The sequence below is a fragment of the Saccopteryx leptura genome, chromosome 4 (genome assembly GCF_036850995.1).
Source record: "Saccopteryx leptura isolate mSacLep1 chromosome 4, mSacLep1_pri_phased_curated, whole genome shotgun sequence".
NCBI lineage: Eukaryota > Metazoa > Chordata > Mammalia > Chiroptera > Emballonuridae > Saccopteryx > Saccopteryx leptura.
In genome coordinates, this window is record NC_089506.1 from 25,073,528 (window position 1) to 25,095,654 (window position 22,127).

The window sequence follows — 22,127 nt, forward strand, 5'->3', positions numbered from 1 at the left end:
TGGCCTTAGAGATCGGCAGGGTGGGTACAGAATTAGAATGAGGGAAGAAAAGAATTGATAGTACTTTGATGAAAGTTTCTTAGGTGAAAGGGAAACAACGTCAATTTTAAAAGAAAAAAAATGAGTCGAGAGCCTATACATAAAGGTCTCTACATTTCCCTTCTGAGATACAACTGTACAGCTTCAGGACCCAAAGTCAACACAGGCTGATATAAGTCCTAGCACATTGCTGGTGCTCAGGGGTCTATTTATTCTCATGAAAATAAAAGAGAGTAGATTTCTTCCGCATTCTGTTAGACTCTCTTTGGGGAACAACAATAGGAAAAAAGAGCCTGCGATTCCAAAGCGAGATCAATGACACCTAAGTGAAAGTGACTTTCTCTTCCTACCCATAAAACCAGGGCTGGTTTTGATCAATTTCAAAGACAGGAGTTTCACTTAAGAGTGACAGGCTCTTTTGTCCCTAAATATATCTGCTTTATGGTATCTCAAAGATTTTGGTCTACTTCAGGACCAAACAAAGATCATTCATAAATGTTAACCCAGTCATATTTTAGACATTCAGTTGGATATTTGTGTCCAGACATTCAGTTGGATATTTGGGTCCAGGATCGCCCCCCCCAAAAAAAAAATTTCTCTAAACACCAAAGAATCCTACTTGTTGGATAGGACTCTAGACAAGACCAGAGCTTCCTGCACCATTTGAGTTAGGTGGTTTCCATCTTGCACCTATGGGAAAGAGTTGGAACAAACCCAATCTTTATGATTAAGCAGAAAAGACAACATTTTCCATAAGAATGTAATCTTCTGCATGGTTGGTCACCAGATATTTTTTGGATGGTCATTTGGTTTCTATCAAGTTAGCTAATTGTTCTGCTAAATTGTCTTTAAAAGATGGCTTGCCTTCTTGAGTTGTTAATGCTTGGGAAATTCTTTTCCCAAATGAATAAGAATTGAAAGATATATATATATATTTTTTAACACACACACATACACAAAAATTCCCAAACACATAGTGTGTTGAAATTTGGTCTGTTGCGAAGTAACTTGAATTCCAGGCCTGAGTCCAGGGGTGGAGATGGTTGTAACGTTCCACTGAGAACTCCACTCTTGGCTCTCAACTTAAAACTAAAAATCCATGTTCAAGTTAGATATTTGAAGTATTGGGCTCTAACATGAGGAAGAAGTTAAAAAAAATGGGTGTGAGTATTCATGAAGATTTAGTAAGAAAGTTAGAAGGAGTTATGTAGTAAGAAAGGAAAAAGAATAGTTGTGGTGTTATAAATATCTGGGCCAGGTACAGAACACCATCGCATCAGTCAGTGCTTCACTCCATACAGCCTAGTATCATGATGACATTAGGAAGTAATTTCCTATATACATAGTATAATCTGTTTTGGAAATGCTTTCTACCAGGTGTCTCTTATGGGACATTACCAAAGGAAAGAGTTGATATGTTAAATTACTCTTACTGTTCAAATATCTGAAGTACTAATTCATCACTCATGACCTTAAATATAAATATATATATTTATATTTTAGCATCATTATACATTTTAACAGGAGTGAATCTTTTCACAATAATGAATAAAGTGCCTCGTGAAAAGAAAGAAGTTAACCTTGGAGAAGATCTTATGGGATGGCTTTTAAAAGATATGAAAGCATCTGAATCTCTTGGCTGTAATTTGATGGGCACAGACTCTGAAGCCCAAGTATGTCTGGAGAAGTCCCTTTGCCTTTGCCATAAAAATTAAGGATGATGGGGAGGGCACAAAATGTTCGAGGAATTAAAGCTGAACTCAAAGCTAGTTCTGAGGTGGTTACGGGGTGCCATTTGCTGAAATGACTACGTGTGGACTTACCTCGAACTTGTAAAAAGGTAAATAATGATATGGGGAGAGGAACCTTTTATTGTGCTCTTGCTAGAAAGGTGTTTTTAGCTCTCCATTGACAATGCTGTGTTTGCAAGTTTTCATCCATTATAATTGTGTTAGAACATCCTTGCTAAAAGCCAGCTGTTTTATGGGTCTCTTTGACATGTCCCAGGAACACAAGAAAGGAAATGGAACCAATAAATGTAATCTACAGGCGCAAATTTTAGAGACAATTTAGGGGAAAAAAGTAATTATCCTTCTTGAAATTTTACCATTTCACAAAAGTTATCACCTCGCCTCTTAAAGTTTTGAAAGAATATACTGATTAGTCAAGATTTTTGTTTTCAACAGACATCAGTCCAAGGTGTCATCCCCAGTTTCATAATCATTATCATTTTAAAATTTGACCAAATAAACATAAGCACACACACATATATGTATATGGACAGTCTGCTGTGATGAGACAGGCACTGTGCTAGAAATATAACATAAAGGATGAAATACTCACAGTCTTTGCCCTCAAAGAGATTATTGCCGCGTGGGAATATACTGTTGTAAAAACAAACAATTATAAAATAACACCCTGGGAGAAATATTATGAAAGAGATGCAAAAGTGTGATTGGAGATTAAAACAGTTTTCATAGGTAGTAGATAGCTTTCCTAAGAAACCGAAATCTGGTTGGAGCCTGAGAAATCAGTGGAATTAGGCAAAGTATAGAAGCTATGGAAAAATTTAGGCAGAGGAAACAGCAAGCACAAAGGCACTGAGGCTGGAAAGAATGGCACATGGGAGAGGCCTCTTGCAGAGAGGCCTCTGGGAATGCAGAACGGAGAGTGAGGGATGGAGCACAGTGAGATAAGGCTGGAGTCAGACACAGGCTAACCCTTCAAGAGCATGACCTATGGTTCTGGGAAGCAAAGGGTAACTGAGTTAGATTTACACTCTAAAAAAGTGCCACTGGCTGCTATATGTTGCAAACCCACTGGAGGCAGCGGGGTCCAGATAGAAAGCTTTACTATAGTCAAAGCAAAGAAAGGATGAAGGCTTGGATTTGGGTGGTGGCTATTGAAGAGGGATAAAAGGAGATTGACTGTCAAATGATAGAATTTGGGGATGGGTTGGATGTACTATAGAAAAGTGTCAAAAATAATTATCTGAGTAGATAATTAGTAATTGATTGCTAGAAATGGTAATATGAGAACCAGAGTTTTAATATTTATCCTATTCCATTTAAATTCATTCTATGCAAAACTATTTAGTGCTTACTAGATGCAAAGCGTGGTGCTGGCAATTCTAATGGCTCACAGTGCAAAAGATGTAAGTAACAGGATATGTAATCTCTGCCTTTCGTATGTTCATGTTCAAATAGAATGTTTCTCATTCCCAATAGAGGAAAGAGAAACAATAACTATACATATATACCTCTACACATACTGGTACACACGTGTACAAAAAAACAGTTGTATACATAAGTGCATGTCCGTTTATTTGTATGTACTTTATATATGTATATTTAAATCTGAGGTTTATGTATCACATACACATCTTAATTAAGTACATGTTGCCAAGAGATCAAAGAAGAATAAAATAAATAATTACTGTGAAGGTGGGAAAGTGAAATTGAAAAGTTGCATGAAACTCGTTTCTCCTTAAAATAAATTAAAATGTTTTAAAAACTATCAAGTCTTATATCTTCACTTTATTACAGAAGAGATTTATGACACTGGCTCTATTTATCAAATGAAGTTTATGGAAAGAAATTAGGCACCAGTCTTCAGATAGATAATCCATTTTTAATCTATGAGGTATCCTTATAATCATGAGAGTAGTCTTATCAGTGGTAATAATAATAACTATAATCATCAGTGTGTAATAATTTAAAAATTTACACAAACAAGCTTGACCTGTGATGGCGTAGTGGATAAAGCAGCTGAGGTCGCCAGTTCAAAACCCTGGGCTTGCCTGGTCAAGGCACATATAGGAGTTGATGCTTCCTGCTCCTCCCCTCTTCTCTCTCTCTTTCTCTCTCTCTTGCTCCCCATCTCTAAAAATAAATAAATGAAATCCAAAAATATTACACAAACAAGCAGATAAACAGATTTTATTCTACTGTTGCTTGAACATTATCCTTTTAGAGTTTATTCTTGGCTTCTAAACTCATAATTTCATTCTTAAACTGACTTTCTTCACAGCAGACAGAATATGGTTAATTAGTAATTCTGTTAAATATTTACCAAATGAATGGAAGATACCATTCCTAGTTTTGCCAATGTATATTGTTGGTCAGTAGCCTTTTGTTGAACAAACTCAGTTTGCATGTTGGTTCTAAGAGGCTAAACTTACTGGACAAAGCTAATTTGTGAATTCTTAACTCCTCACATGATAGAAAGTCTTTGCTGGTTTAAGTTTTGTGTGTATTTCTCTTGATTGTTTGTTAATGTCTCCTATCTAGAGTGGAAGTATTATCAAATCTTTAAAGTATCATAAAACTGTCCTTTACCATTATTATTCTTGTGCAGATGGATGGAATACTCTTGGAAACACTAAAAGTGAATTTACCATGAAGCTAATGAAGCCTACTCTTTAGGGCCTGTCACATCCAAGGGTCCCTGTAATCATCTTGGACTTAAATTTGCATTTTTAATATTGTGTTCTTTTTCTTTAAAAACTTCTCCCAAATTTTATGAGCTTCAGGCCTTGGAAAACTTATCTGGACCTCTTTTTTATTTATATTGTAGTAATTAATTAGTTTTATACCTTTCTCACAATACTTAGCTTCATGCAAACAGGGACACTTTTTTCCTTTCCTTGTGTCTTTGCTACCTGGCATTTATCTCAGTGAATATTGGAGAATGAATGAATAAGCCATGCACATTTAGTGGGTGTTTTGCAGCTGGCTCTGGTGAGAGAGATCTTCTCTTGCATTCATGAATCTTTACTAATGCCAACTTTGTTGCAAAGGTGTTTTTTTTTTAAAGTAATATTCATACAAATCACTTCATTTGAAAAAATTAGAAGTATCTATTTACAGAATTATAGATTGAATTATCATTATTGTTACAATGCCCAGTATTTTGCAAAAATATAGTCTACACACACTAATGTTCCTTCATTTTTTTTTTGTTTGTTTTAAAATTTTCTTGGAGAATTTTCAAATGAGATGTAGTGAGAAAAATGATCAGCTTTATAGATTGAAGGGTGCTTCTAAAAGTTAAGCCTCACCAAAGGAAAATGTTATGACACATGATTGCATTTACTTGAAGCTGTCATTTAATATGTGATATCCATTTTGTCTTTTCTCTCAAGTTGCTTATTTAGAAATCTCCACGCTATTTTTCAGGAGTTGATATTGTTGACAGCTTGTCATATGTTACCTGACAGCCAATATACCCAGTATGATTCACACTCTAAGAGTTGAACAATACACAACAAATAAAACCATACCATGAAGATGTCATACTCCTTAAATTTGACAATTGAGGTTAATACAGTGTGTCCATAAAATCATGGTGTACTTTTGACTGGTCACAGGAAAGCAACAAAAGGCGATAGAAATGTGAAATCTGCACCAAATAAAAGTAAAACCCTCCCAGTTTCTGTAGGATGATGTGGCAGCATGTGCAGATGATGATGTAACACCATGTATACAGCGGAGCAGCCCACAGCTATGCCAGTCGAGATGTGGATGGTGCAGAGGAAAGTTCAGTGTGTTCTGTGGCTCGCTAAATTCGAATCTGTGACCAAAGTGCAACGTGAATATCGGTGCATTTATAATGAAGCACCACCCCATTAGGAATAACATTACTCGGTGGGATAAGCAGTTGAAGGAAACCAGCAGTTTGGTGGTGAAACCCCGTTCTGGTAGGCCATCAGTCAGTGACGAGTCTGTAGAGCAGGGGTCCCCAAACTACGGCCCGTGGGCCACATGCGGCCCCCTGAGGCCATTTATCTGGCCCCCGCCGCACTTCTGGAAGGGGCACCTCTTTCATAGGTGGTCAGTGGAGGAGCATAGTTCCCATTGAAATACTGGTCAGTTTGTTGATTTAAATTTACTTGTTTGTTATTTTAAATATTGTATTTCTTCCCGTTTGTTTTTTTACTTTAAAATAAGATATGTGCAGTGTGCATAGGGATTTGTTCATAGTTTTTTTTTGTAGTCCGGCCCTCCAACGGTCTGAGGGACGGTGAACTGGCCCCCTGTGTAAAAAGTTTGGGCACCCCTGCTGTAGAGGCTACACGGGATAGCTACCTAAGGAGCCCTAAAAAATCTGTGCGTGAGGCCCTGGCCGGTTGGCTCAGTGGTAGAGCGTCGGCCTGGCGTGCAGAAGTCCCGGGTTCGATTCCCGGCCAGGGCACACAGGAGAAGCGCCCATCTGCTTCTCCACCCCTCCCCCTCTCCTTCCTCTCTGTTTCTCTCTTCCCCTCCCTCAGCAAGGCTCCATTGGAGTGAAGATGGACCGGGCACTGGGGATGGCTCCTTGGCCTCTGCCCCAGGCGCTGGAGTGGCTCTGGTTGCGACAGGGCTACCACCCGGAGGGGCAGAGCATCGCCCCCTGGTGGGCGTGCCGGGTGGATCCCGGTCGGGTTCATGCGGGAATCTGTCTGACTGTCTATCCCCATTTCCAGCTTCAGAAAAGTGCACACACACAAAAAAAATATCTGTGCATGAGCCCACATCGAACTGCACTGAGTAGGTATGAAACTGGGAGAGTTTTCCTTTTATTTGGTGCAGATTTCACATTTCTATCTCTTTTGTTGCTTTCCTGTGACCAGTCAAAAGTGCACCATGACTTTACGGACACATTGTATATATTTTTATTTTCAAAAAAGCCAAAATATCCTTCTCAATCTCTTGTTTTAATCACTTTCAAGGTTGTTGATTTTTAATTCATTTGCCATTTCCTGACCAGAGATAAATAACTTAAGGACAATATCAAATTCTTTTTTTTCTTCTTTTCCAAGTGAGAGGAGGGGCGATAGAGGGACAGACTCCCACATGCACCCCAATCAGGATCCACCTGGCAACCCTCATCTGGGGTTCATGCTCTGCCCATATGGGTTTATGCTCACACTCAAGCTATTTTTAGCACCTGAGTTGGAGGCTCCACAAGCCATCCTCAGCCCCCGGGGCTGATATACTCGAACCAATCGAGCCATGACTGCGGGAAGGGAGAGAGAGAGAGAAGAGGGAGTAGAAGGAGAGGAGAAGCAGATGGTTGCTTCTCCTGTGTGCCTTGACTAGGAATCGAACCTAGAACATCCAGATGCCTGGTGGCTGCTCTCCTACTGAACCAACTGGCCAGGGTGGCAGTTTCAAATTCTTGATAAATCATAAATACTTTAACTATCAAAGAAATGGACTCTTATTTGGTTAATCTTTTAGCTAGTTATAAATAATATAATAAAATAAGCCTCTGAAAGAATAATATAAAATGACACAATCGATAAAGACTTATAAGCAATGTATCAATAGAAAAATAATTTTGGACTTTGCCATGAATTTTCTGACAAGTTAGTGGCAACTGACAATTAAAATATGCCTCCAGAATCTGAACAAAGTCCCAAGAAGCAACCTGTCATTCAACTGCCACTTCATCATCTTTCTTTAAATGTTCCTTCAACATTTATCATTGTTCTTTTTGTCCTCTTTTTTTTTTCTATCATATTAAACCAAGGAAAAACAATTATTGCACACTCATTTATACCCACCTTACTCCCCTCATATCTGTTTCTTCCCCAGTCCGGAGCATTTCCATGGGAATCCTGGCATGACTTCGTGACTGCCATGTTTTCTTGTAAAGGAACTGCACATCAGCAGGCTTTTCCATAAGTCATTTATGCTTGGTTTGGAAACACTGTCAACTACTAGTACAGATTTGTCCCAGTGGGAAATTATCACAGAACTGTGGGTTCTTCCATTATCCTCACTGAAAAAAATGATTGTAATAAGGAATTAATAAACTGTTTTGTGAAGTACCGTAAAACTTCTAGATCCCAAACAAAAGTGCCTGAATTGTAGTGTTTCCATAGATATGGGTTTTATGACTGACTTCCTGTTTTCTTGGTAAGGTCTAAAACATTTTTTAAGCTCCAAAGTACATTTTTCTTTATATCTTTCCATTTCAAAGTAATGGTATATTTGATAACTTGTAGCTATTTTAAAGGAAGCCCTTACAGGGTCTCATCCCCTCTCCTGAATGTTGCTGTTTCCTGCTTGGTGAGCAGTGTCCCCTTCTGGGAAGGCAGAGTTATATCAGCTAATGTTGGGACTCCATTTTACATTAGACCCTGGAATATTATAGTGCTATTCAGATATATTCATAGTCTTTTTGCTGATTTTGCTATTTTTATGGCCCAATAAAATTTCTATTTGTGTTTGTTAGAAAGTTATCATATTTGAATATCTGTTTCAAAATGATGGCTATCTTTGAACAATTATAGCTACCCAACAGAGTCTGGTTCTCATTATAATGCAAATTAAACAAGAATAATACTATTCTTATTTTAGGACAGTTTCAAAATAAATGTTTTTGCTCCCCCTTCCTTCCCACATACAAGGAGGTATTCCAGATATTATCTTTATGTACACAGTGGCAACTGGAAAACATACCCAGAAAGCTGTATGTAGGTAATGATTCAGTTAGCATTAACCCCACAGAATGGAAAATCAGGAACACATCACTTTTAAAAAAGAATTGTTAAATTCATGTGTGGATTGTTCACTCGCCTCTTTCTGACCACAACACAAATCTACCACTATAAATTAACATTCGAAGTTCGCCAGAGCTGTGATACAACTGTGACAGTGTTTTCTTGACATGATTCTGGATCACTGTATGGTACGGGTTACTCTGGCCTTTAACTTTTGTCCTTTGCCTCTGGATGCTAAGGTTTTGTGGATTTCACTGCTCTTTGGAATTCTCCACCAGAGGGAGGACAAGGGACGGTTAAGCAGGCTCGCTGCGGGTCTGAGGAAAGTTTGAATTCGAGAAAGCCAGCGTGAGCAAACTAAAGAGCTCTACAGCCGGCCCTCCTTGCTTCTTTCTCCCCGCAGTGGAACGGAGGGACCCCCAGCCATTGCAGTCATTTTATTGTTGATCGTCTTTTCACCAGGGGTTTTACAATTCATTTAAGATTAAGTTGTAGTGAGAGAGTGTTTAAGACACCCCCTTTTGAAGAGGTCAGGTTATTATTGTTTATTTTAGGAAAAGCTGAAGATGCGGTTTAACTCGCACGTTGTTACACCCAGGAAGGCAGACACGCGCGCATACGTTCAGCAGAAGATCTAAGATGGTGTGATCTGAGCACCTTTAAGGTTCACAGAGCCTTCCTGGGTACCCAGGACTTCCTTACACGCAAACTCCCTTCCAGCCGGAGGTTATCTTTGCCTTCTGTGTGTGTAACTCACTAAAGTAAGAAAGGAATGGACTCTAAACTCTCCTGGGAAAACAGCAATCTCTCCTTCCTAGGGGTTCCAGAGCCTTAATTTGGAGGGCAGGTGTCAGAGTTCCAAACTTTTGTCTCCAACTTTTAACTGCGTTAAAGAGAACGGGCGACGCTTCGGGGCGCTGCCTGGCTCAGGAGAGCGAGGAGCGCGAGTCCCTAAATCCCTTCAGTTTTCTCCGACGCTCGGTTTGGTTCCCGCAGTGGCGGTGGCCGCAGCGTCTCCGCACAGGTTCCAGCGACCCCTGTCGGGAGTTCCCTGCAGCTGCTGGGCGCGTCACCGCCCCTCGCCCGCCTGTCCCGCCGGGCTCGGGGAGAGAAAGGGGCTGCGCCCGGGAGCGCCGAGCCCAGGCTCCTCCCGGTGGCGTGTCCGCGCCTCGGGGTGGGGGTGTGGTAGGGAAGAGGGAGGGGGGCGAGGGAGGGGAGGGTGAGAAGGAGGCGCCAGCCTCCAACCTGCGGGAGGGAGGTGGGTGGCTGTGGGGCAATTGAAAAAGAGCCGGCGAGGAGTTCCCCCAAACTTGTCGGAACTGCGGGCTCGTGCGAAGCGCAGGAGAGGAGCGCGGCGGCTGCCTGGCGGATGGGAGCGCGGGCAGGACAGTGAACGTCTTTCACTGCAAGCGCCGGACAGAGGCCAGGACCAGAGCCGACAGCGGCGGGACCTAGTGTGGCGGGAACCACGAACTTCCCAGGGCGACAAGAGCAGTTCCCAAAAGCCAGGGAGACCGCCTGACGAAGCGACCAGTAGTCCCAGGTGGCCGGGACCGCACGCCGCGTCCGCGCCGCTCCCCGCCGGCGACTGGAGACGCCCCCAGCGCAGCACTAGTGCCGCAGCCCAACTGCGCTCCCCCTCGAGGGACAAACTTTACCAAACCCGATCCAAGCCCTCCGACCAAACTTGTCGCGCGTCGTCTTCACCCGGAGCAGTCCGCGTAGAGTGTGAACTTTTCAGACGAGATGTCCGAGCGCAAAGAAGGCAGGGGCAAGGGGAAGGGCAAGAAGAAGGACCGAGGCTCCGGCAAGAAGACCGCGCCCACGGCAGGCGAATCGAGCCCAGGTGAGTGCGCCGAGCAAGGACTCCGCGATCCTCCTCCTCCTCCCGTGCCGTCGCTTCTCTCTGGTTTGCGCCCTGCGCTGCGGGCGCCTGGCCCTGATCCCGGGCTCCCGTGGAGCCGGGTGGTTCTCACCCTCCGTGGGGCCGCCACTTACCTGGGCACCCAACCCCACCTGGGTGCCCGCACCCCAAGCGGAAGGCAAGGGGTGGAAGCTCTGGGCCCGCTCTCCGACGGTCCGGGATGAGCAGCGCTCCCAGGTACGGCCTTTTACCAGCGCCCCAGTCGAGCCCAGCCTGGGAGCCCGGAGTGCTGGAGCGGAGGCTGGTGCGCGCGTGTCGGGAGCCAGGAGGGCTTTGCACGGGCCCCGTCTGCCCTCTAGCGAGAGAAGCGGGAACGGGTCTCCCACCCGCATGCCTGGCTCGGAAGAACCGGGTGGTCGAGCGAGGGGCTGCGCGTTTCGGTTGCGCAGCGGTGTTTTGGACAGAGGGGCGGGAGGAAGTCGCAGCGTGTGCGTACCTTCTCTCTGACCCAGTCCTGCGACGTGGGTACTCCGATCAGTAGAGAGGGATTCCTAGAGGTCAGCGAAGCAGAGAAAATCTAGCCCAGTGCCAGAAATCAGGTCTGCTGTAAATAAGTTCTCAAACTTTTGGCTTAACAGTTCTAGTTTTGAGAAACTCCTTGGTAAATATATGGTTCATTTATGTTCTCAAGAGATGCCAAAAAGCAAAAGTTTCTTTGAATTTTTGAACCCAGTTATTTACTGGTTATATAATAGAATGCAATGACACTTGAGGGTTTCTAGAGACAAACCTTGTATTGATAACACAGAACACGTACATGAATGACAGTTTTCACCTTACATTTCCCTAAGAAGAGCTGATGCTTTAGACATTGTCTTAGACAGAGGAGGTATCCCAAATAAAGAGTTGTTTAAGAGTGTTTTAGTGAAAAAGATGCTAAAGAAAAGAGAGAGGAAGGGGCAAAATATAAAAGCTCCCCCCCCCATAAGTCACTTAGAACAACCCACAACAGTTTTTATACAGTACTCTGAAGAATTAATTGAATAGCACTTAGTAATACTGTGGCTGAAGGAGATAAACAGAAGTATTTGCCTGTCCTTGCAGGATTTTTTTTCCTAGTCTTCTTATTGGCATCACTGATAACATTTCAGAACCTGGCTTGTTGGCAAAGACATTAAGCAGGTTTTGAACAAAACAGAATTTGAACAGAGAGTAATTGTTTGGCTACCTACCATTCCTGTGCATGCTTTTATAATAAGATACTGCTAATCAGATTCACCTTAATTACCTTTCATTAGCCCTAATGAAGATGGGCTGAAAATTTCCTTTCTCTTATCCTATGTTTTGGAGTACCGTATAACATTTCATTCAACAATGTATGAAATGGGGAGCTAGATTAGCAACCTCTCTCAGTGACATCTTCTACGGTCCTTTCGAAGGACATCATAGTAAATTAGAGAGACCTTAGACCTAACTGAAACTGTAATGTTGTACAGTTATTTGTAGGGCCCTTTAGATGTTCTTTGTCTTGCTTGTGACGGCTTTGCTTTCAGGAGTTTCTAATGGTCCTTTGAAGGAGTCTGAAGAATTAAGGAGAGGGAAATAGATTAATGTAGTATCCCTTTCAAGTAACAGGTTTGCATTTTGTCAAGGGTTCCAAGCAGCAATGCCTTAACACAGACATTACAGATAAGCAGGTAGTTCCATGGGGGTGAGGGGGGCTGGGGGAGACTTCATAGCACGCAGGCGTTTCTGTGCCCTGCGGATCTTATCTGCTAGGTAGGTAACTGTGGCGACTACCTGATGTTCTCTCAAGAGCTTCGCTGGTGGCTCTTGTTCTGCTTCCCAGTCCCACAGGCGTGATTCCCTCTCAACCAGACAGATTGGCATTGTCTTTCACATTCTCCCTACTATCCTTCTGAAAAGATCGGGGTGAACTTGTTTCTAGGTTAGTTTTTAGTCTCTATGTCTCTCTCTCTTTCCTATCAGGTAGTAAGTTGTCTTCTGTGGGGAGGAAACTTACTCCATAGAGGGCACCTTGTGCTCTTCATTTGATGTGAAAAGAAAGGCCTGCTTGAAACTGGCTTCATATAAAATTACAGGACATTAAATGGTATCATTGAAGTCAGTGTTTCCTTCTTGTCATGCTCCTATCATGGTAAGTGCCAGTGTGCTTTTCCTTACCTCGGGAGAATGAACCACTGAAAGGAATAATGGTTCGTGGGAGAAACCCACACCCTTTTTTTCAACCTTTTTTTGCACTCTTTAGTCTCAGGCATCCTTAAAGGAAGGACCTCTATGTACCATAACTAGAGGACTGCCACTTGTCAGCCCAAATTACAACTTCTGAGGACACTCAGAATGGCGCCTTTATTAGTGCCCTCGAGTCCTAGGCTTCACCCCTTTCATAAAACAGCCCCTGAAACTTGTATCTTAGATGATACACATGCAACAGCCAGGCCTTTTTTTGGATGTCATAACAGGCCTTCACGACAGTCGGGGGAGATATAATGTGAAGAGAACTCAGCTCGTCAGCCCCGCTGTGTGCTATATTACATGAAGAGGCATAAACACATCTGCTGGAGGGAAACTTTCAGGGGGAAAACGCTTCTTTAACTTTCATGTGCCATGTGTGACTGATACGTGATCCATACATGGCTGTGTTTCATAGCGTTTGCATTTTTATACAATTAACTGAATATTAAATTGCACACTATCGGGGCTGCAGATGTTCAGCAGAATTATCTATTTCATAATAATGGCTCTTGTAGGTCCCAAGCCCTTGGAGTCATTAATTCTCTTCTCTTCTTAAAATAAGCAGCCTCAGCATAATTCTGGGCTTTGTAACATGGATCCATGTGGCAAGGGCCCTGTAACGTGCAGGGCCTCCTAGAGGCCAGACCTCCCATGCTCCAGGTCCTTCCTATTGATTCAGCTCAAGGGCTTTCCTATTGAAATCTGAACTTCAATACTAATCCAGAACATCTTTTTGTTGTTTTGTTTTCTTTTTTTTTGTTTGTTTGTTTTTGATTCTAAGCTTTCCTTTTGAATTTGTTTGCTGATATGTTTTTCTTTCATTAAAACACTGCAAAGGATTCTTTTTTCTTTTCTTTTCTTTTTTTTTCTCTTTTGAATGACCTGGGACAAACTTATTATCAAGCTTAGCCCAGTTCTAGGACTACTGGGTCTTCCTTCAGTCCTGGCAAAGGGGCATTTGTGATTATGAGTGGTAGAAAAATCGAGAAATTTAGTATCCCAAATGGATAGAAGCAGGGCCATATGCTCCCCTGATGACATCACCCACCTGTTTCTTTAACTAAGAGGCTCCCCAGGCTGAAGTGCTTGTAAACATTCTTGGCAATGAAGTGTCCTGTCACCAACAGGGCAGCGTGTGTTCGCAGAACTGCAGGAATGTCCAGTGATCTGTTTCAACCTGGTTACTTGTAACCACTACCTTACATAATTATTAAGAACATTAAGTAGTATTTATGGAATGGATTGGGATTTCTTTTGAAGAATTATTTCGAAGCAGAGAGAGTGAGACAAATTTGAGAGCTATTATTTTAAATGATAAAAGGATATTGATGGAAGAACAGGGAGGAGAAGGTATATAATCAATGAGAAAATATTGAACCAGTAAGAGAACAGTAACCACCTATCTATGGCAGGCACTCTGCTGGACACTTTTATGTTCATTAACAAGGGGGTTAGTATTTAACAAATATCTTACTGTAACAGATGCGGTCTGTGTTTTATCACCTGCCCTTTAGGGAGGAAAATGCCTCACAATTAGGCAGCAAGAGGAAGATGGCTCGTCTGTAGCCCCGCAGCCAGGTTGCCTGGGCTTAAATCCTAGTTGTGTTTGCTCCTTGTCTGGACAGTCATGGGCAAGTTGTTTAATCTCTCCACGCTTGAGTTCCCTTATATGTAAAGTTGGGATAGGACCGTTATGATTATGAGGTTATTATAAGGCGTAAGTGAGATAATCCATAGAAGCATTCTGAACCTTGCCCACCCTGTAATAAGTGCCCAATAAATGTTAGCTCCGTTTATAAATTACTTTAGAAACAATTAGATGGTGTGTTTGCAAAGATATTTGATATAATTTCCAAAATTTACCTTTTATGGTAAAATATAAGCCAAAGTTCGCCTTAGATTAGAGTGAGTGTAAATATTAATATCTACTACCTGTAAATATAGAGAAAAGTGGATAATTATTTCAAAGAGCATAACTGCGTATATTAGAATGAAAACAATCCTGAGTTCAGTCTAAATATTGAAAGTAGACTGAGGTGCAACCTAATTTTATCTCTGGCAGAAAAATGTTGAGGTTTCAAGCTATAAGGTTTTGAAACATGATTCTTTTTCTGGCAACACTGAAGAGTTGATGCTTAAACCTCACTTTATTATATAGAATGCATAATCTCTTTGGGGACTAAGTACAAATTGCAGCAGTTGAAAAGGAAAGTGTGTATTAACATATTCTTTGTTATCTTTTTATCAAGTGTAACTGTATAGTGCCAGGGAGGTTTGTCAAATTGAGTGCAGGTGTTTCTAAATATAAACAAAATAATGAATATAATAAATCCACATTTCATGCTATTTTCTTTCCTCCCACTTTTCACCAAAAAAGATGCATGTAGTGTTTAAAGTACTGAGAGTGGGATTCTTACCAAATCAGTGTTTTATTAGCATTCTTTAAGTAACATGTTAAATTTGACTTTTCTAACACTACTGAGAGCTTATCGTGCTCTGTTATGGCAGAAGGAAACAAACCAAATGTCAATATTTTGGGTTAGTGGTTTTATTTGCTCAAAGAAGCAAAATAAGTATGTGGTAGACTTACCAAGGGGAATCACTTTATAGATTATATAAATGTCTAATCACTATGCATCACACCTGAGACAAATATAAAATAATATTGAATGTCAACTTTAATTGAAAAATAAAAAATACACATACAAAAAAAAAGAAGCAGGCCTTGGCCAGTTAGCTCAGTGGTAGAGCGTCAGCCCAGTGTGTAGATGTCCTGGGTTTGATTCCCAGTCAGAGCACACAAGAGAAGCAAACATCTGTTTCTCCACCACTCACTCCCCTTCTCCCTTTTCTCTCTCTTTCTCTCTCTTCTTCTCCCACAGGCATGGGTCAGTTGGAACAAGTTGGCCCTGGGCGCTGGGGGTGGCTCCATGGCCTTGCCTCAGGCACTAAAATAGCTCAGTTGCGGAGCAACAGCCCAAGATGGGCAGAGTATTGCCCCATAGAGGGCTTACTGGGTGGATCCTGGTCAGGGCGCATGCGGGAGTCTCTCTGCCTCTCTCCTTCTCACTTAAGAAAAGAAAAAAGGAAGCAAATAATGGACTTCTAATATTTTAGTTAATCCTAGCGCTTTCCTCTTGACAAGTAGATAATACAAAAAACTAAATCAGACAATATTAGCCTATAAAACAGATTTATCTTAATCAGAGAAAAAATAACATCTATTAAATATGCTATCAGGTACAGAAAATGAAGTTTTCTCATCAAAATAAGTGATGTTTTGGATTCATTCTAATGCTCTGCATGTCTGTATGTGCGTGTCCTTGCATGTGTTTTAATAGATGAAAAAAAGGAAAGCTTCCCAAATGCCAATAGATGTCAGTGTTTGTTGCTTTAGAAAAGGTAAGGTTTAGAAAAAAGAGACAGCTTAATTTATTCTTCATTTTAATAAGCATAATAAAGCTGGCTACTTTAAAAATAGGACAATTAAAACCCTGTGTAACTTTGTTTACTTATATATTGTTAATGAAAATACGTTTTCACCTCCCTTTCTTTTAAATGCTAAAAGATGCAATAGTTTTCCCCCAAAATTCAGAATGTCAGCTGAAAAGAACACTAATCAGTATATTTCTTCTTTTTTTAAAATTAGAAACAATTATTTGAGAATTTTGTTGCACCTTGGATTTATTTTGTATTGTTAAACTAAATTAATAATGCACGTTTCTCATGTCACCCTGATTAAGACTGAACAAGTGCAATTTTTGAGTCCAGCTCAAGTGAGGGTTGTGGAGTCCATTGTCTGGAAGGCCCGAGGTAATTCGATTTTCCTTCTTTCTTCTTCTTCCCCGTGTCACCTTGCTCTGGCCTCCAGAGGGTGCTCCAAGAGCATCACACTGCTATTCCCCAAAGAATGACTCCTTTCTTCTATTCTTAAGTTACTTCCATATTCTGGGCAACCTTTGGGGAAGAAGAGGGTCTGGATTTTATGAGTTAGCTGCTTTAGCAGGAGTTTATGTTACAGCTTGACCAAAGAGCCCAACTACATGAAGAATTCTGCATCCAAACATTCTGAAACATCCTCCTGATGATAATGCAGGCGTCAGTTTGTGAGGGGACACCTGAGAGATTAATTTTAACCAGCACCTTTTCCCCAGAGACTCGAGCATCTATCTTATAAGCACCTTTCGGTTGCCTCTTACAGCAATGCCTTTTGCATCCATGCAAGCAGTACCCACAGAAAGAGTTGGTCACACTGAAGTTCCACTATGGCATTGTGGAACGATATGGGAAAGCCTGAACGTGGAACAGAGGAGTGTCACTGACACATTTATGTTCATTTCTTCACACTGTATCCTCAACCCTTGGCTGGCATGTGTAAGAATCCCCGTTTGAGTTACACCTTTTGACTCTAATTCGTTTGGATCATGGGCTAATGCTGTAACACTGTCATGTAGTCCCTGGGATTTGCTCATGACTCATTCCCCTCTGCACTCATCATCTGCACCGTGTGTCACTCTCCTTATAGCATCCCTTTCTCTTTTCGAAGTGCAATATTATTCACACAACTGTTTTGATCCAAGAAAGGTATTATTGATGGAAAGTAGGTAGCCTTTGCCCTGCCACAGTGTCCCCAACCCTTCATGTCACAGCTTCAGAAGGCAGGCAGCTGGCTCCTTTGGGCAGCTGTTGAGTTTCAGTTTCAGTGATGTGAGAGTCAGGGAATGTTTTATTAGGTTGAACCATATGAAATTGTCAAATTTTTAAGTCATACATGACTGAATATTGTTAGAGTCATGTAGTCAACGTTAATCTAATATTTGAACTCTTTATGCTTTCCATGTTATTTTAAATGATACAGTAATGACAACTTGGAAAACATTCTTGTATGTTTTGATAATTAAATGAGGTTAAAGCAATATATAAAAGGAATGTGAGCTAGGAAATCATTAAGCCAGTGGTGGCATTTTCTCCAATAGATAGATCAGGTCATATGATATCCATATAAAATGAATTCAGCATAAAGTTAGAGAGCCAAGACAATGAGCAATTTCCCTTGGAGAGAAAAGTTATATGTTTCTACCACAGCATAACTTTCACTTTTATTGGACATGTTAGCAAGCTGTTATCAAGCTTTATCTTACCCACCATTTTTCTGCAGAGATTTGAGTAGGAAATATTGGTGATGGATGAGTAATGCCAGCTTTATTTAGAAAATTTTTTCTCAGTTTTACAGTATACATGAATTCAATTTTTCTAGTAGTTTTAGTGTGAATTTTATTGTTACGTGAAAATGCATCTCATTTTGAACAGTCTCTATTTTTTTAAGTTTTTTATTGATTGATTTTAGAGAGAGTGAAAGTGGAGAGAGAGAAAGAGAAACATTGGTTCGTTGTCCCACTTATTTATGCATTAATTGGTTGGTTCTTGAATGTGCCTTGACCAGGGATCAAACCCGTAAACTTGGCATATCAGATGACACTGTAACCAATTGAACTATTCAGACAGGGTTCTATTATTATTATTATTACTATTATTATTTTATCAAGTGAAAGGCAGTGAGGCAGAGAGACAGACTCCTGCATGCTCCCCCAACAGGATCCACCTGGCAAGCCCCATCTAGGACTGATATTCTACCCAACTGGTCCCACTGCTTTGTTGCTTGGCAACTGAGCTATTTTAGCACCTGAGGTGAGGCTTTGGAGCCATCTTCAGTGCCTGGGGCCAACATTGCTGTGGGAGGGGAAGAAAGAGGGGCAAAGAGAGAGAGAGAGAAAAGAAGAAGAAGAAGAAAAAGAAGAAGAAGAAGAAGAAGAAGAAGAAGAAGAAGAAGAAGAAGAAGAAGAAGAGGAAGAAGAAAAAGAAGAAGAGGAGGAGGGGGGGAGGAAGAAGAGGAGGAGGAGGAGGGGTGAAGAAGCAGATGGGTGCTTCTCCTGTGTGCCCTGACTGGAAATCAAACCCAGGGCTTCCACACGCCCTGCTGATGATCTACCACTGAACCAATAAGCCAACCAAGAGGGCCTCTGTTACTTTATAAATAAGGTTAAAAGTAGATAAAGCCAATTTTTAAAAGTGTGTAGGTTTGTTCTTGTGATTGTAACTCATCTGTTTATTGCATATAATGTCACAATTGTAGAGACAAATTTTTCTTAAATAATATGGCAGTCTTCTTAGCTATTCTATATTGAATCTAAAACAAATCTTTAAAAAGAAATGTCTAAATTCCAAGTTGGAAAGATTTTTTTCCCCAGAACAAAAACATTTATAAATATAGTAAAATGTTTTGAATACTGAATGTCTTATATTTAAACACTTCCAAATTGAAAGTTGAAATTCCTACACATTTTATGACTTTTTTCAAAAAATACTATTTAATCTTATGCAAGGGAAAATTTGAGTATTAATTATGCATAGAAAATTTTCATTATTAAAGTCCTAAAGTTTTATGACTTAGAGTTTTGTATCTTAGCTGTTTATTATGTCATTTATTAGAATCTTCCATTTGTGTATAATAAGAAATTACATGTGAGCTGATAAGAAATGCATTCACAAATCAAAAATGAAAAATATGAAGAAGGTAGTCAACAGATATTTAAAAGAAAACTAGGTCTGGCTGGTTGGCTCAGTGGTAGAGCATCGGCCTGGCGTGCAGGAGTCCTGGGTTCGATTCCCAGCCAGGGCACACAGGAGCAGCACGCATCTGCTTCTCCACCCCTCCCCCTCTCCTTCCTCTCTGTCTCTCTCTTCCCCTCCTGCAGCCAAGGCTCCATTGGAGCAAAGTTGGCCCGGGTGCTGAGGATGGCTCTGTGGCCTCTGCCTCAGGTGCTAGAATGGCTCTGGTTGCAACAGAGCTACGCCCCAGATGGGCATAGCATTGCCCCATGGTGGGCGTGCCAGGTGGATCCCAGTCAGGCACATGCAGGAGTCTGTCTGACTGCCTCCATGTTTCCAACTTCAGAAAAATACAAAAAAAAACCCCAACAAACAAACAAACAACCCCCCCCCAAAAAAACCAAAACTAATGCAAATGACAAGAGAGCTTTTTTTTAGAGATAAATACATATGTCACTCTTTCATGTTTAGAAATATGTACTCTGTAAATCGAATCTTCTTTTCTATTCATAAGTTTATCAGGACTTAGGAAACTTTCTAATTGTCCTTGAATGTGTCTCTTCTCCCCATCCTCATCTTATTCCTTGCACTTTTTTCTATACTGGAGGACAATTAAGGTTGTCACTTGCTCTAAGACTAGTTGATGTGTAGGATAAGGGAACTCATTTTGGACACAGCACACCGTGGTACCTATAATGCCCATACAGTGTGAACATTTATGCCAAATGTGAACACATGCATGAATTATATTTAACAGGAGTTGGTTTATGAACAAGAATTTTTTTGTGGATCTTGTGCCTAGAGTGTGAACATTTTAATGGTATTTAACATGTTAGTATCTGAAAAACATTTTTTGTCTTCTCTCCCGCCCTCTGACCCAACCTTGGAAACTTTACTTTCCACTTATAAGTTTATACTATTTTAAGGGTTATAGATGTTTAAGTGAAAGGATTGTTTTGCACGTGTTTTACATATTCATGTAATGTATGAGTACATAGTAGGATGCTTTTCTGAATGGAGGCCATATATATTTGTGCCCACAGTTAAGGTTGATCTGAGACTGAAACATGCACCAATGTAGTCAGCGGTCCAGTGAAACTCCAATGAACATTTGAAGTTCTCATTCTGATGATTTTAAGTTTGAATGATATTCATTCTAAACAACACATTTTTACTTCTCTCCAAAGCTCTGTGGCAAAGGAAGTACAAAGTGTGGATGACATTTTGACTCCATGGGACGGGATGAAACTTGATTTCCCTAAGAAGGACATACTCGGATTCAAGCCCTCTTGGGTGTGGCCTCACTCCTGACACCTTTGATGCAAATAGCATGACTTTTGGAAGCCTTCTAGCACTAATCTGCTTTAGCACTTCTAGTCTTTTGCCTTCTCCCCAAATCTGGCTTGTTCACCTCAAAAATAAAGGTTCTTTTTCTAAATCTTGTTACTAAAAAGAAAAGTCAGCTCTGTTCTTTCTGATCTAGCCGGCCAAATTAGACTTCCTGTGTTTAAACATAGTGCAATTCTGAACACAACAGCGTGAAAATCTGATTCTGAGCAGCACCAGGTTGAGGTCCTGGGGCACTTGAGTGGCAGCAACCTGGCTTAGCAACTGATGTTCATGTTCCAGAGGAGGGAACTCAGGTTTTAGCTAGATCCCAGCAGTGGATGAGAGCCAAGGCTCTGGCTCCACCCTCTCACCACGTGGCCTAAGCCCAGGCTGCACCACCTCCCTGTCTGACAGTGAGGAACTCTAAGCCTCAGTTTCTACATGCACACATTGTGGGAAATAATACTGGGTAATTCATGTGGTCTTTATGAGAATTACTGTTTTATTTATGGAGTACAGAGTGAGGAATAAATGATCAATGTTACTGGATTTAAATATTAATAATATCTAAGCTTTTTTTCAGTCTTTATTCATCTAATGGTATCTTCTTGCTATATATGCTTACATTGATGGGGTCTGAATTTTAGTCTTTCAGACAATAATTTCATATCTTCTTTTCACAAGGTCTTATACACAGAGGTTCTTTGTAAATAATTACAGTGTTGTTGAGGATGCTTGTCAAATATTTATTTGCAATAGATTTCATAGCTTTGGATCACTGGTGACATTTGAATGCCAAATTTGTAACACATTCGTAAAGAGGTCAGTTGGACATTTTCAACTTTGAGTTTGGCTTGACCTTTGACCTACAGATGTACTCATTTTTGGAGAATAGAGGAAGACTTGTGATGATGTGTCAATAGGTTGGCACAATCACAGGTTATGTGCACTTTTATTTTAAATTACACACACACACACACACACACACACACACACACACACACACACACATCCTTAACCTTTTAAACTATATGCCAGTTCTTTAGATGTAACTTTCCCATTCTTTATGTACATGTCTTGATGGTCAAAGGATAATTGAGTGAGAATCATTTTTCTATATCCATTTGTTGACTGTTTCGTTTCCTGAGTTACAAGGATAGATAATTGTAGTTTATGAATTGATTCAATTGGAGCATGATACAATTGTGTTATGTGATCTAGTAAGTTCATTGTCTGACACAATTTTTTATATGTACGTTAAGCAGACATTGTTTTGTGTGTATATGTATCAAATCAGCTTTTATATTCTTTTGCTATATTCTCTTTTCTCTGCCAACAGACTGACAGTTTGTGTGTTAAGCACAGTATTTCATCATTTAAAATTGTAATATTCCTTACATTCAACTTAAACTGTTTTCAAATAAGTGATTATAGGGATCTTGCCTTGAAGCCCATGCAATGGTAGATTTTTATAATCAGTTGTAATAGCAGTAATACTGGAAATTATTGTCATCTATTTCTGAGGAAAAAATATTGAAGGCT

The 22,127-nt window shown here is 40.7% G+C and overlaps 1 protein-coding gene across 4 annotated transcripts in view; it reads left to right on the forward strand.

Annotated features, from left to right (window-relative positions):
• NRG1 (neuregulin 1) overlaps positions 1-22,127 on the forward strand; it is a 1,068,557-nt gene that overhangs the window by 842,333 nt on the left and 204,097 nt on the right. For 3 of the 4 annotated variants that reach the window (XM_066380300.1, XM_066380299.1, XM_066380301.1), the window contains exon 1: positions 10,124-10,373. The exons of the other annotated variant lie outside the window; for it this stretch is intronic. In XM_066380300.1, coding sequence (XP_066236397.1) covers positions 10,274-10,373 — 100 coding nt within the window. In that variant the 5' untranslated portion in view covers positions 10,124-10,273. Of the gene's footprint in view, positions 1-10,123; positions 10,374-22,127 lie in introns of those variants that run through there. 4 annotated transcript variants of the gene reach the window in all.